This window comes from Paramacrobiotus metropolitanus, unplaced genomic scaffold (assembly GCF_019649055.1).
Source record: "Paramacrobiotus metropolitanus isolate TYO unplaced genomic scaffold, Prichtersi_v1.0 Parri_scaffold0000008, whole genome shotgun sequence".
Lineage (NCBI taxonomy): Eukaryota > Metazoa > Tardigrada > Eutardigrada > Parachela > Macrobiotidae > Paramacrobiotus > Paramacrobiotus metropolitanus.
Window position 1 is genome coordinate 465,671 of NW_026570228.1, and position 14,687 is coordinate 480,357.

General features: G+C 43.7%; 2 protein-coding genes across 2 annotated transcripts; both read left to right on the plus strand.

Annotated features, from left to right (window-relative positions):
* The first annotated feature begins 1,048 nt into the window (after positions 1–1,048).
* Positions 1,049–9,479, plus strand: LOC129582737 (uncharacterized). Its single transcript, XM_055474344.1, has 4 exons — positions 1,049–1,658; positions 1,841–2,005; positions 2,078–2,190; positions 9,363–9,479. The coding sequence occupies exons 1-3, from the start codon at positions 1,068–1,070 to the stop codon at positions 2,168–2,170; spliced, it is 849 nt and encodes a 282-aa protein (XP_055330319.1). The 5' UTR covers positions 1,049–1,067; the 3' UTR covers positions 2,171–2,190; positions 9,363–9,479.
* A 2,633-nt stretch (positions 9,480–12,112) lies between these two features.
* Positions 12,113–14,377, plus strand: LOC129582723 (uncharacterized). Its single transcript, XM_055474323.1, has 3 exons — positions 12,113–12,578; positions 12,659–13,664; positions 13,763–14,377. Exons 1-3 carry the CDS (start codon positions 12,182–12,184, stop codon positions 14,322–14,324), a joined length of 1,965 nt encoding a protein of 654 aa, XP_055330298.1. The 5' UTR covers positions 12,113–12,181; the 3' UTR covers positions 14,325–14,377.
* The last annotated feature ends 310 nt before the right edge of the window (positions 14,378–14,687 follow it).

A 14,687-nucleotide genomic window follows, 5' to 3' on the forward strand; every position in this document is an offset into this window, starting at 1 on the left:
GTGGTGACTGTTCTGTGGACGATTGAACCAACTGCATTCTCAGCCGGAGAATCAGCAATTCCGAAGGCCCACAACACGACCATCCAAGGTGCAATTTTTAAAAAAATATCTCGGCGTCGGAAATGCTTTTGTTATCTACATCGTTTTCATGCTCAGGCAAACCACACCAGACACCATAAATTGCTTAGTAATGATCATTCATAATTGTCAAAGATGCTTTCAGGTATCTTGATAACGTTGATTTTTTATAGGTATAAGACAGGTGTTTTAAATCATGCTGCTGCGATTTATCTGCTTGAACCTGCTGAAAACAATGTACTGTGTACAGAGTACATAATTCTCATGTTACCGAGGGTGTCGCTATCGAGCTACACGCCGGGTGTGTGTGCATTCACTTACGATATTAGACATAATATTCATTTGGGACTTACTTGGAGTTGGAGAGCAGCAGAACGCAGGTAGCGTAGCTAGCAGAACGCAGCGTAGCAGAACGCAGGTAATCGGCTAGCGTAGCTAAACTCCAGTGCATCAATTTGTTTTGCTTTCTAACAGGCACTTTCATGGACGAAAGATTGGTACACATTTGTATATTACTACGTATTATACACATTACTACGTATTTTACGTGTTGCATCTCCTGGTCGACGAGCGCCATGTTGGTAACTGAAGAAACCGATGGCGTTGGCTCCTGGTTTCTTCGAGACTGGAATACATTCTGCGTCCCTCTGCTGCGCATCAACGGCTACTTTCCATGGCGACAAACCGGGACGCAGCAGCAATTTCTTTCCGTCCCGTGGCTCTTCACCGGAGTGTTCATTGCACTGCTCAGTGCGACCGACTTGGTTGCCTTGTTCGATACGCTGTATCAGACCTTGTCGACTGCGCGTATCCCGGATAAAACTGCGCTGCTAATGACCTTCACGATGTTTCTGCAGTTCCACTGCAGCTGCCTTGCGATGCTGGCGTTAGTTCCTTTTGCGACCCGGAACCTTAACGAAACGGTCGAAGAACTCGACGTGGTTTTAAGCTTGTATCCTATTCCACAAAAATCAAGGCGACGAGTGTACATGTTCCTGATTTGTCAAGAGGTGGCTTTCACTCCATTTGCTTTCGCTCTTCTGTTTCTCCATGCTTATCAGTTCTCACCGGGGCTAACTGTGTCGTTGTCGTTCATTGATTACGAATTTCCTGTGCACCTCTACCTGTTTCTGTTTCAGTTGGGTCCGTTGATAATCTGCAGTTACGGACAACTGGCGCTGACCTTTCCCTTTCAATATATCTGCCAGTGCCTGAGATTGCAGTTTCAGTTAAATAATCAGTTTGCCCAAAATATTTTGTCGCAGTTGCAGAACGACAAAATGCAGGCGCTGGAAGCGCTGGGCCTCTTGGAGATGTCACGCGAACGACATTGGCGATTGACAAAGGTCACACGGAAACTGGACGGGATTTATTCTGGTGCGCTGTTCGTGCTGACAGGATTCGATGTGCTGGCTATTACGTTAATGATCGGTATTGCCATGGGAGGATCGTCAAAAGTCCCGCTGGGTGTTTTTGCAACCAACAGTATTGTAGATTTACTGTTCCTGGCAGGATGTGCATTTGGGAATTCGTTTTTGCTCTTCGGACGGATGATTACAGCGGCCTCCGTAAATTCCCAGGTGAATTGCACACATTCATTCTATTACTGTAACTTTATTTTAACAGTTAAGTGCTATATTAGCTACGTAAAAACGACAAGAGTTGTACGGCTTATTCTAGTATTATAGGCACGCTTTCCGTATCCGGTCGATTTTAAGGCAAACTGTAACGTACTCTGTATACCTGGTTTTCAATACTACAGGCGCAAGCAATCGTCGACATTTATCACGAATTAGCGGAAACTTTTCCTGAATGGAAGCACAAAATAGAAAGCATCACAAGCGCCACTATTCAACGCCTGCGTGATAGGCCCGTTGGGTTTACTGCGTGGAGACTATTTTTGTTGGACATGAATTTCATCATCACGGTAAACCATTGATTTCAAAGCGTCCTACATTCATTCTTTTTCTAGATGCTACAGTATGCGCATAACTTGCAGGTTATTGGAGCACTGTTGACTTACTTAGTTGTGGTGTACGAAATGACCTCGAAAAACGACGATTCCCACGGTTCTGTAAATCGCACCGGCTAATTGTACGTTGCCAGCTAATTGTACGTTGAAAACGGTTTGCGCTGGACAGTATTTCTTAATTCTTTTATTCTACAGGTTCTTAAACTTAATTTCGGTCATTCTGTTATCAACAACTCTGCTACGATTTGATGGTATATGAAATGAGATAAATTGATTTTAACCTTTGCTGTGCTTCTTTGGGGAAAGTGTAATGCAGGTGAATGAGAATTCTGAACAAAACGGAATTTGATTCTAGCTTGTTTAGGGTTTTTACGTAGACCGGACAGATGCCTGATGTGAGTCACTAGAACGACATCGAACGAGCATACAATCATTATCACAGATGGCAAATCGACTTTATGGTCACCCGTCCAGTTGGAGTGGTGTATCAAGTGCAGCATTTATAACTAGTACAAAGGTCGTAACCGCCCTTAGTGCAAGCGAGCGAGCGTGTAAACTTTTTTCTTGTAAAGACGCGGTTGGGTAAGACTGCAACAGTAGTAGTTGAGAGTCTAAACGCTTTTTGTAGCTGTTTCATATGCTGTGGAAGGCTTATGAGCAGAGCTGCTCAAATCAGTTTTGCCACCGCTACGATGCCGATATGATATCATTAGTTTTATGCCGTTTTTCGGAATTATGCCGATACAATATATTTTTGAATGTTTTCTATTTTGATTCCGTTAAAAAAAAGTATAATATTATTTGAGCTTCGTGCTGGTGCATGCGCTCCAAGAAACTATATTCAGAATTTTGTAAGATGAAATGGTTTATTGTTGGCTGAAAATTGCGTGAAAAAAAATAAACGATGGCTAACCATGAGCTAACTAAGCCTAAGGAATTACTGATCTGTGTATTGGCCAAAATATTGTTTGCGGTTACGCTCGACATTGTAGAGCCGATTTTTTGGCCGATAAGCAGCTTAAGCGGTTACTTATAATAGTTTAATGCTGAGTGGAAAGTCGGCGTGATTGACTGGCATGAGTTTAGCAGACTGGTGGATAGCGGTAGTCTCTCCATACTCCCGCACGCGGCGCAACGCGATACGAGCATGCCGCCACCTCGAGACATCTCATTCCGTGACAATGATGATAATACTGATATAAATGATAATAACGACCCCGCTGGTGATACAAATGGACTGCTATATGATCAGATGTGACCAGGCAAGCAACTGCGACGCGGCACTACTAATATAAATACCATACCGCACATTGCCGTCAATTTCGCACCAAATTCTTTACTTTAGGATGCCGGTCATTGCTTTCAAGTTGTAAGGCGCATGGAAGCCATTTAAATTTCAGTATTTTCAAATTTACGGAAAGATTGTCTTAGCTGCGAATAAATTGGCACACTTATTTACACAAACCGCGTATGCCGATGTAACCACACAGGATCTGAGAAGCGCCGGCGCAGATTTCTGTTTTAGAGACAAAAATGTTTTTCGTAAAGCTTGGTTTGGCTTGATTTATTACGCAAACGATTTATCGTTTCAACAGCTTATTCGATGTCCGGGGGCAGTAGCAACGTAGGTAACAATAACGCAGTAACGATTCCCAACTGGATCACTTTCTTGGGTAAAGGGTGCCATGTTATTTTTATGTCTTTCAGTTTAATTCGGTCGATTTTATTCTGGAACATAACGGTCGAGTAACTCATATTTACTTACCATGGTGTTGAAAACCTAGTGACCGTTTCAGGCATAAAACAATGGTTAGCAATCCAATGTCGTTTTTGGTCTTGACGTACTAACTCAACTCCACCTGGTGCAAAAGTGTTTTAGTGCTTGGATGTTGATTTGACTAAGCTTGCCAGAATCTTTGGTCTACAATAAAGTTCATGAATCGCGTAATTTTCAAAAAAATATGTCGACATTAATTTATGAAAGTCTTAAACATTTGTGAATTTTGGTAAGAGTCGTTTCAAAAACGGGGAATTTCACGTTACCTAGCTAGGAAGTTACCTATTGTACGCAATTCTGGTGAGGGCAAGGTCACGTCATTAAATTTCTGTGAACACCGGTGTATTTAAAAGTAATGACCTTTAACGCTGATCTCCTCTCTTTTTCTTTGCAAAAGAATCAAAACTCTCAATCACTGAGGTTTATTTTATTTGTACTTATGTATTTAGATTTATACACACCTTTATGGATGAGACTGTTTTGAAGTTTGAAATAGGGTGTTGTTGCACAAAGCGAGAAACTTCGATCAAGCAATCAAATAATTCGTTTTCATTTGCAAAATTGATATCTAAATTTCTATGCAGATTGCAACAAAATTTTGAAATAGAAAAAATAAATCTATTGTTCTATTTGATGCTTCAATTGCGGCGCCGCTCGGATTTGCCTTCGGTTTTCCTCGAAACAATAGTTTGCTAGCAAATTTCAAAATGACAACGGAAATTTCGTCCGTAAAACAATTTTTTTAATGAAAAGAACAACGGAATGCTTTTGTTTTAGTTGCTCGCTGCGCTGCGCTTTCGCCGCAGCTCGGCGTAGCTTTTTCTCCGCCTTCGGTTTCGACTTCTGTACTAACACGGTAACAAAAGTTCAAGCGGAACTATAAGAAGAATCTCTTTTAAATAAAAGAGCAATAGAATCCTTTCGTTTTATTTGCTCCTCCGCTCATTATGCTGCGCTCCTCGCGCCGCAGCTCGGCATCGCCTGGCTTTGCCTTCGGTTTCAGTGGAAACGGTAGTTTGCTACCGTATAATCATGTAACAAAAGGGTTAAGCTGAACTGTAAGAAGAATCTCTTCGGAATAGTAGGACAATAGAATCTTCTTGTTTTACTTTGCTGCTCGCTGCGCTGCGCTTGCTCGCGCCGCAGCTCGGCGTAGCCTTCGGCTCCGCCTTCGGTTTCCACTTCCGTATCATCACGGTAACAAAAGTTTAACCTGAACTGTAAGGAGAATCTCTTCAGAACAGCAGTACAATAGAATCCGCTCGTTTTTTACTTGCTGCTCCGCTCGCGCTGCGCTTGCTCGCGCCGCAGCTCGGCGTCGCCTTTGGCTCTGCCTTCGGTTTATGCGACCGTATCGTTACAGTAACAAAAGCCTAAGTGAAACTGCAAGAAAAATCTCGAACGTACGGACCAACCACAACGACTCCGCCTTGGGGTCAAGTAACACTCCAGTTAGCAGAGATGGAATTGGCATCCGCCGGTCAGAAGAATTATCCCTACCAGCCTTCCTGACTTCGATTCAATTCTGTTTCCGGTTTGCTGTCCGCGCTGCTCCATACCCACGATATTACCGACGTCGCCGGCGCAGTGGAGTCCTGGAAACTGAAAGCCCGTCAGGCTGAAATTCCCGAACCCGCGTTCCGGAAGTCTCAAAAGCCGTGAGACATGCCTTTATGTAACGTTTCCTTTCTACTTTGTTGCAGGTGTTCGAGGGCGATGAAGTCAACACAGCACGCCTGCTTGCCCAGTCTAGGCCAGAAGCCGGCATCTGTTTAAACGCACAACTTTCCGCCCACATCGGCAACCTGCCGGGAGACGACGAACTCATGATCAGTGTTGGTCTTTGCCTTAGCGCCACGATTTGCGAACCTCATGATTGCGTCAAATGTCTCAAACGCGTAGATGGTTACGGGCATCATGGGCTGTCATGTGTCTTCTCCGCCGGAAGACACCCGCGTCACGGCGGATTAAATAGCATCATTTGTCGAGCATGTATATCTGCCGGCGTGCCTGCAAAACTGGAGCCTCGTGGTACTTCTCACACCACGGAGCGCCGTCCGGACGGCTGCACGGCATTTGCCTGGAAACGTGGATTGTGCCTAGCATGGGACGTGACATGTGTAGACACGGTTGCGCCATACATGTCAAAGCCAACTCGATCAAAGCGGAACGGCCGCCGTGCAAGCAGAGGATAAAAAATCCAGATTGAATTTGTACCTGGTTGGCCGCTACCTGTTCGCTTCAATCGCCTTTGAAACCCTGGGCCCGTGGGGGGCCGTCAGCAATCGCATTTGCCAAAGAACTGGGGTAAAGATTTCAGCAGCAAACCGGCGAAGCACGCTCGCATGAGTTTAACGTCAGCGTTTGTCGATAGATGTTCAACGGGTAATGCGGCGTCTGTGCTGGGCACTGGGCACGATGGAAGGCCTTGATAAGCTGAAAGAAATTTTCTTGTTGTAATTCTTGTTTCTTTTTTTATTTTGCCTTAAGTTTGATTTGACCAATAAAGTCACATACCTTCAGATTAACAGAACCATAGAACCCTTTTGTTTTACTTCCAGCTCCGCTTGTTTTGCTGCGCTCGCTAGCGCCACGTTTTGGCGTCGCCTTCGGCTACGCCTTTAGTTTCAACAGTAACGAGACATGATACACTATCAAAAACAGACTCAGTTACTGTACATTGTTACAGTCTGGCAAACGTAACAGTTATTACTGATAACGCTTAGTTTGAGTGGTAACGCCGGTAGCGGTAACGCGCAACGATGAACCATCAGAATATGAATAACAACAGCGGCAATGCAGGTAACACATGCAGTGTTAATGTTAGTAATGGTAGTAATGACTCCTGACTTCGCTGGGTTTCTTAAATAGATGTTTTGCTATGGCAACGTTTCAAAACTATTTCAAAAAATTACTCAGAAGCCTTAGAATCCTTTTTTGTTTAATATTCTCGAATGTGCGCTTTCTAAGCGTACTCCTTTAAATAAATTTGTAACTTGCAAGCCTCGTGAGCGCGAATTTCTGTAGTTCATCTTCGATGAATAACGGCGTCAGTCAGCGTTAGTCATTCTAATTCCATTTCAGGTTAGCTTTTTTCAGGATCTTTACATTAAGTTTATTTAAGCAACAATTAAATGATTGTTCGGGTAGCAGGGTAGCATGTAAAGGGTAGCAGCAACGATTGCGGAAACCCACAACGGTGACAATAACATGCACGGTACTCCATTACGGTAACGGTTTCAATGACAGTATCCCGCCATAGTAATCCATTACAAAACAGGTTGCGGTAACGGTAACCCGTTACCCTAAGGATTAATTATTATAGAAATTCGGTAATGACAACCCGTTGCATAAAAAGTAATCTGTTATGGTAACAGTAATCCTCGTCTAGGGTAACGTACTGCGGTTATGGTAATTTTACTGATAGTAAACAGAAATGTTTGCAAGCGCTCTTCACGGTAAAGTTACCTGTTACGGGACCCGTAACCATAAAACACTCCACAACCTACAGCGGGCAAAATTCCGGGTCCAAATTTTACGACCACCCGTATATCACTGCGAGTTCGTCAATAATGACCAGGTTATATTTTACGTTACCGTTCCCCAGTACTCCACCCGAAGTCGCTGAAAAAATCAGCCCTGGGTCCAAATTTTCGTACCCCGGTACATTACTACGGCGGGATCGTCAATATTGACAGGGTTATAGATAACGTCACGGTTCCCCAAAACCGCTCCACCCGGGGTCGCTAAAAATCCGCCCGGGTTTCCAAATTTCCGGACCCCCTACATTACTACGGCGGGTTCGTCAATATTGACCGGGTTATAATTTACGTCACGGTTCCCCAAAACCGCTCCACCCGGGGTCGCTAAAAATCCGCCCCGGGTTTAAACTTCCGGACCCCTACATTACTACGGCGGGTTCGTCAATATTGACCGGGTTATAATTTACGTCACGGTTTCCCAAAACCGCTCCACCCGGTCGCTAAAAAATCCGCCCCGGGTTTAAATTTCGGTCCTCCGTACATTACTACGGCGGGTTCGTCAATATTGACCGGGTTATAATTTACGTCACGGTTCCCCAAACCGCTCCACCCAGGGTCGCGAAAATCCGCCCGGGTCTTTTCCGAACCCTACATTACTACGGCGGGTTCGTCAATAATGACCGGGTTATAATTTACGTCACGGTTTACCGCTCCAACCGGGGTAAAAATCCGCCCCGGGTCTAAATCCGTCCCCCGTACATTCCGGCGGTTCGTCAATAATGACCGGGTTATAATTTACGTCACGGTTGCCAGCTAATTGTACGTTGAAAACGGTTTGCGCTGGACAGTATTTCTTAATTCTTTTATTCTACAGGTTCTTAAACTTAATTTCGGTCATTCTGTTATCAACAACTCTGCTACGATTTGATGGTATATGAAATGAGATAAATTGATTTTAACCTTTGCTGTGCTTCTTTGGGAAAGTGTAATGCAGGTGAATGAGAATTCTGAACAAAACGGAATTTGATTCTAGCTTGTTTAGGGTTTTTACGTAGACCGGACAGATGCCTGATGTGAGTCACTAGAACGACATCGAACGAGCATACAATCATTATCACAGATGGCAAATCGACTTTATGGTCACCCGTCCAGTTGGAGTGGTGTATCAAGTGCAGCATTTATAATTACAAATACACCACGGAGCAAGCTACATATCTATATAATTCTACGAAAGAGCACTGCACTTTAATTCTGGTCAGTGTTCTTTCGGAGAATGCCGAAAGCCGGGCGCATAGTCGTTTTGTTTATTCTTGGTCGGATTTGGCGTTGCTGAACCTGTAACTCATGTTGCTACTTATGGGAACCTTGTTAATAAATGACATAAAAAAGTAGCGGTATGGTGACACAGTGGCGCGTCTAGGGGGGTGCCAGAGCAGCCATGGCCCCCCGTAACCTGGACGTCAAAAAAATTCGCAAGAGGGGGGTACATTGCGAATTTTTTTACGGCGGAGGTCGCCAAAAAAGCGAGAGAATACACCCCCCTTTGGTGTGAGTTCTCTGGCTCCCCCTCCGAAACCAGGCTAGATTCGCCACTGTGGTGACAAGTGATACGCATAATTCCGTCTTCCAGATTCTTGGCTAAATAGAACGTTTGGCTGAACTTGTTCTTTCGCGCTCACTGATTAACTCCATAATTTTACATGCTTCACTTGGTTACCAATACCAAGTTACCATAGAAAAAGCCTACAGAAAAATTATCACATTGTATTTTTTTATCGATTCTCATGGTCCTCCCTTGAGAATCGATGAATAAATTCCGCAGCTCTCATGTGTTAAAATAAGCGCTGCGTAGATGCTTTACAAATATACCATAATAATTCCCATTGGTGGTTTTAACTTTTAACTGATCCCTTTTAGGCTCTGCCGCTCTGGCATACTGAACATCCAGCATTATACTACAAAATTACAAATACCATACTCGTACTCAAATAACGCTTCAATGCTGTTCCTAATGAACCTCACATGTTAAGCCGGTTGTACGATCTTTTTGTAGGTCTTATTCTTTTGAATACAGACATTAGGAAAACATAACCGACAACTCACGGTGAATCCCCAGAAACCATGCAATCGGATACGTTGAGCGAAAAACCTGGCTATGGCTGGTTCGAGCGTGATTGGAAACTACTGTCTTCGTTACTACGTCTGAACGGTTATTTTCCTTGGGTGAAAAGCGGAGAGACTACTGATTCCGCTCGTTCTCCGCAGAAAGTTTCCCTGCGCGTGGTGTTCAGTGGGATCCTGGTTGTATTGAACAGTATGTTCAGCATAGTGGGCCTCGTTGATACGCTGTATCAGACTGTGCCAAAGACTGCAGGACACGATAAGCCGCCGCTGCTGCTTTCCGCCGCCATGATGCTGCTGTTCCATAGTGTAGGTATATTGTTGGTGTTGTTGTTCCCTTTTTGCACGCGCTCGCTAAACGACGCGGTGGAAGATCTTGAAGAGGTCTTAAAATCATGTGACGTATCGTTAAGATCACGAAAACATATGCACATGTTTCTAGCTGGTGAACTGATCTTTGTGTTCGGCGCCTCAGTTTGCTTATGGATTCTGCATTTCCACCAGTTTGATGCATTACACACTGCCACGGTGTCTTTTGTACCGTATACATTATCCACCCGTTTATACGTGACAATTTTTCAATTCCTGCCTTTTTGCTCCTGCAGCTTCGGCAAGATTGCTTTTACTATAAATTTTCAGTACATTGCTGGCTCTTTGTCATGGGCTTTCCAGGAAAACAACCGCCTAGCCGCTTCCCTGGTGCATAGTACCGGCAAAGACCAGTCGGAATTGTTGTGTGCTTTGGATGCATCGCGTAAGCGGCACTGGAAACTGTCGAAAGTCACGAAAAGCCTGGATGAAGTCTTTTCAACCGCACTATTTGTAGAGCTGGCATTCGATATTACGGCGATTATATTGATGATCGGGAGCACTATGGGAGGCGTGTTAAAAGTGCCTTTTGGAGTGTTTACAACAGCAACTCTGGGGGATTTATGTAATATTCATGGACGGTTTTGCCGTCGGGAGCGTCTTTCTACTCGTGTGCCTGATGATCTCTGCAGCCAGTTTAAATGCACAAGTAAAACTTAAAGTCTGCAACTGTGCTGGATAGACTGTTATGTTATTGTAAATTGGGCTTGTAACAATTACCCGTAAAGCTTTAGTTGCAGCACATAACGGCGCATCGCATTTTGACATTTAGTGTCACCGCCGGAGACAATTTCTTGCAAACTTCAATATTATTATTTCCCTGTAGTCTTCCTCCCCTCTATACCCGCAAACAGAGTCCCCTCTGCTGAAAAGCTAACGAAAAATAGTTCCATGGGGACACCAATGGATAAATTCTGTTCTACTATTTCCACAGTTATTCTCGTTTTTCTACAAGAAAGTGTACTCCCTCTTTACTGCACGTATTTAGTTTTAGATAAAAACAAGTTCAACCGTAGAGTTATTTTTAACTATTTTTATTGTTGTGGCTGTTATTATTATTCTGGTTTGGCTTAAAACAGGCTCATGGACTTGCTGCGGTATACTACGAAATAGCGGAAACAGCCGACGACTGGAGGATAAAAATCGAAGGCATGGCGATGTCGACAGTGCAGCGCCTACGGGATTTTCCGGTTGGCTTTACCGCCTGTAAATTCTTCCTGTTCGATACTAACTTCATTGTTCCGGTAAGATTCGAATTTTAAATGATACTGTAAATTATGAGCGCGTTCCTCTGACCACTGGCTCCTGTTTCCCGTTTGCTAGGTTATCGGTGTACTGCTAACGTACCTGGTTGTTATGTACGAGCTGACCACCCGTGATGAACCCAGACCATGTGGATGTGGGAATGCCAGCTCTGATGGGGATTCCAGTTGGAGTTAGGTTATCTCAATCTTTGGACTAACTGTGGCATTATCCTGAAGGCTAATTGTACTGAAACTGCTCTATCTCTTCCACAGCACACTACAATGATGGAAGATTTTTCAGTGAAGTCTGAGTGTACTTCCGTAATTCTGATGCTTTTATCTACTAGCATTTTGTCTCCCCAACTTGCATAGTGGGCCGAAACGAAGCAAAATGATTTTTTACAAAAAGAAGACTCATGTCTACTGCCCGGTCATCAAGTAATCAGATTTAGGATATTGAACAGTGAACAGTAAGACACCAGTGTACATTTTTGGTCTACAGATAGGGATAGCCATTTTAACCGCTCAGACACAGACTGACATGGATTTTGCTTGCTTCGAGAAGTTCAGAAACGATTGTGACTTGAATTTATGCACGTACGCGAAACCACTTTGGCGCCACTGTTGACGAAGTCACATCGCAAATATGTTTTGACTCGAGAAAATAAGCCGTGGGACAACAGATCTTTTCTGTATTTCAGTGTTATGCAAACTAATAGTATCCGAAAACGTTTTGATGCCAGTACTTCAGTTTTTTGCGAAAACTGGGTATGGACAGTAAAAATGTGCAAGCAAATCTTCAACGAAAAACGGGGACGGGGAAAGTTTCACGATAGCAACGGTAAAATGCAAAGCTGAAAAAGGCAATCGGCTGCTCGAAAATAATTATTTAAATCAATCAATCAAAGGCGAAGGAGTGGCAACGGCAAAGCAGGCCGACTCATTCATTTTGCGGTAGTGTTATCTGTGTTTCCATGATAACAGTCAGGATAATCACTGATAGCTGAGCTCATCTCCGTTTACTTTGCTTCACTGCACAATGCGCTGCTTATTAGAGCGCTGGAAAAGAGATGATAAATTGGGGCTTGATAATCGAGATGTTACACCTCAACTCAAACATTGTAATGGCGAATGTATTATGCCGAAGTGGCAAGTGTGCAACGCCGATTTAAATTATTTGATTGAGATGGGGAACAAAGTTGTCAACGCACCCAGGACAGTGGAAGAATATGGTCGCAGTATGCAGTATGTTTTCTCTCACGCCGATGTAATTGGAAGGGGATCGTTCGGAGTGGTCTACAAAGCCAGAGTTATAAAGCGTGGTATTTATGCAGGAGGTTTCGTAGCTGTCAAGGTGGTCCATTTCGGTGGTCATTTGGAAACTGCTGACAACCGCGACAGCTGGACGGAATCCCTGAAAAGGTTAAGAAGGCTCACCGAACTGGTTAGCGAGCACCTCGTTGCTTATCATAAAATATCCATCACCAAAACTTCCGGGGGAGTGACCGTTGAGCTGGCAATGGACTGCCACAAAGGTGACATTAGCCACATAACTCGCATTAGTCATTTTGGCTTGTATTCCGGATTGTTTCTGACGCAGACAAATAATTTTTAGGTGACCTTGCTTCTATCTTAAAAGAAGCTGAGAAAAACGGAAATATTCTGAATAGTTACCAAAAGATCATCCAATTCGCTAAGGACATAACCCAAGGACTTGAATTCTTACATCAGAATGGCTTAATTCATGGCGACTTGAAGCCGGAAAACATCCTCGTAAAAATTCTGAATGGTGACCGCGAAAAGCTGCTGATCGGTGATTTGGACGATTTAGTTGTGATGCAAGGAAACACAACTTGTTCTGCGGATATTTCGCATTTGCGCGGTACGACACGCTACATGTCACCAGAAATGCTAAAAAGGTTTTCTCAGGAAGGGACAGAGGCGCCGGGACGGAAAACTGATATTTGGAGTATGGGATGCATAATCCTGGAAATGGCCGAATGTCGTGAAGGACAACATGCACTCAAAAAACGACTAGCGAAAGATGGAAATATTGTGCATGCTGGTAATGGTCTCACTCATCAACGGTATGCCACGCTGATAATTGACGGCTACGTGCCACTGGTGGGCGATCTCATTGAACAAGACTTTGGGGATCTCATCCGGCGGTGTCTGCACCCAGTTAGCACAGACAGAATTTGCGCAACAGCGCTTTTGCAAGAGTTACGGAAAAAGGAAGTTATGATCGTGTTTCTTGCGTGCAGTGGGTGCTCCATTCAAAATTTACTGATATTTGATCCCTCATCTCAATGTCTTCATGTTCGAGGAACGATCAGTGAGCCCACACTTCCAGACCTTACATCGCGATACTGGTTTCAGTCAGCAGCATCGGAAAAAGAAATATTATTTATAACCAGCTTCGAGGACTTACCGGTGGAATTCAGATTCTGGGATATAAGCAATGGAACTTGCCGTAAGCTAGAGCCTTCGTTGAACATATATTATCCCATGGGCCCGATAGTGGTAGATGACAAGATCTATTTTTGGGACTATTTCGATGTATTTCAAGCAATGGATGTTTCAACTGGCAGAGTTAGCTTTCTCAATTCGACCACAGCTTAGTAAGCCAAAAAATTGACCATTAGTGATTACATTTTGTAAACATGAGATAGCAAATATGTATTATGTATGTTACGCAACTTCATTACCGCATTTGCAGTGCTGACTTAGCTGCCGCACAAGCAGTGGCCAAATATGATGGATACATATTTTATGCGACATGCCTGACCCTGTTCCGGTATGATACCACAACGGACAACTGGGAAACGCTGCCCGATCTGCCCGAATGGCGAACGCACTTTGCAATGAGCGTGGTGAACGGATACCTACATATTCTGGGCGGAGAGATTCGTGTTTCCGATGCAACATTTCCAACTACTGGCTGTATTCGTCTGAATCTGAAAAGTGCCGCGTGGGAAGAGATGGCGCCACTTCGGCAACCGAGGAGCCACCATACAGCATGCGTTATCGAGGATAGAATATTCGTGTGCGGTGGCTTAGACGCTGCAGGAAGAAACGCACTGACTATAGAATTAAATGATTTCAGAAAGAGAACAGGGTGGTTGACCATCGCCTTGCTTGAAAAGGATCAACAACTGTTGTCGAACTTTGCTACAAAATTCCAAATTTCAAAAACGATAATAACCGCCATTTCTATCGACGTGGATCACGCCGTTTCTTCAAACCGTTTTACAAAACATGGATTAGAAAAAATGTCCTGACAACGCTGTTCTAAAGATAATGTTGTACTTACTTTGACCATAAACAGTAAATTTAATCTACGGGCACATTACCATGCTACTTTCTAGTCATTGTAAAAATTAACTTCTCTCCACTCTTTGGCTTCCAGTAAATCATAAACACGATAAAAAATTTTTAGCATTCGGTAGCACTGAGTTTACCAGAAGGTACAGATTTATTACAGAATATTTCTAAAATGTTGGTAGTTGTGGACTTGTAGGTATTTCGATCTCTATGTTTATGGGAACCGATAGCTCCTTGCGGAAAAATTTGCATGAAGTTAGAAAGTGTACGAAATTCAGGGGTACAGAGTTTTAAAATGCAGACAGTAAAACCTGCCTATA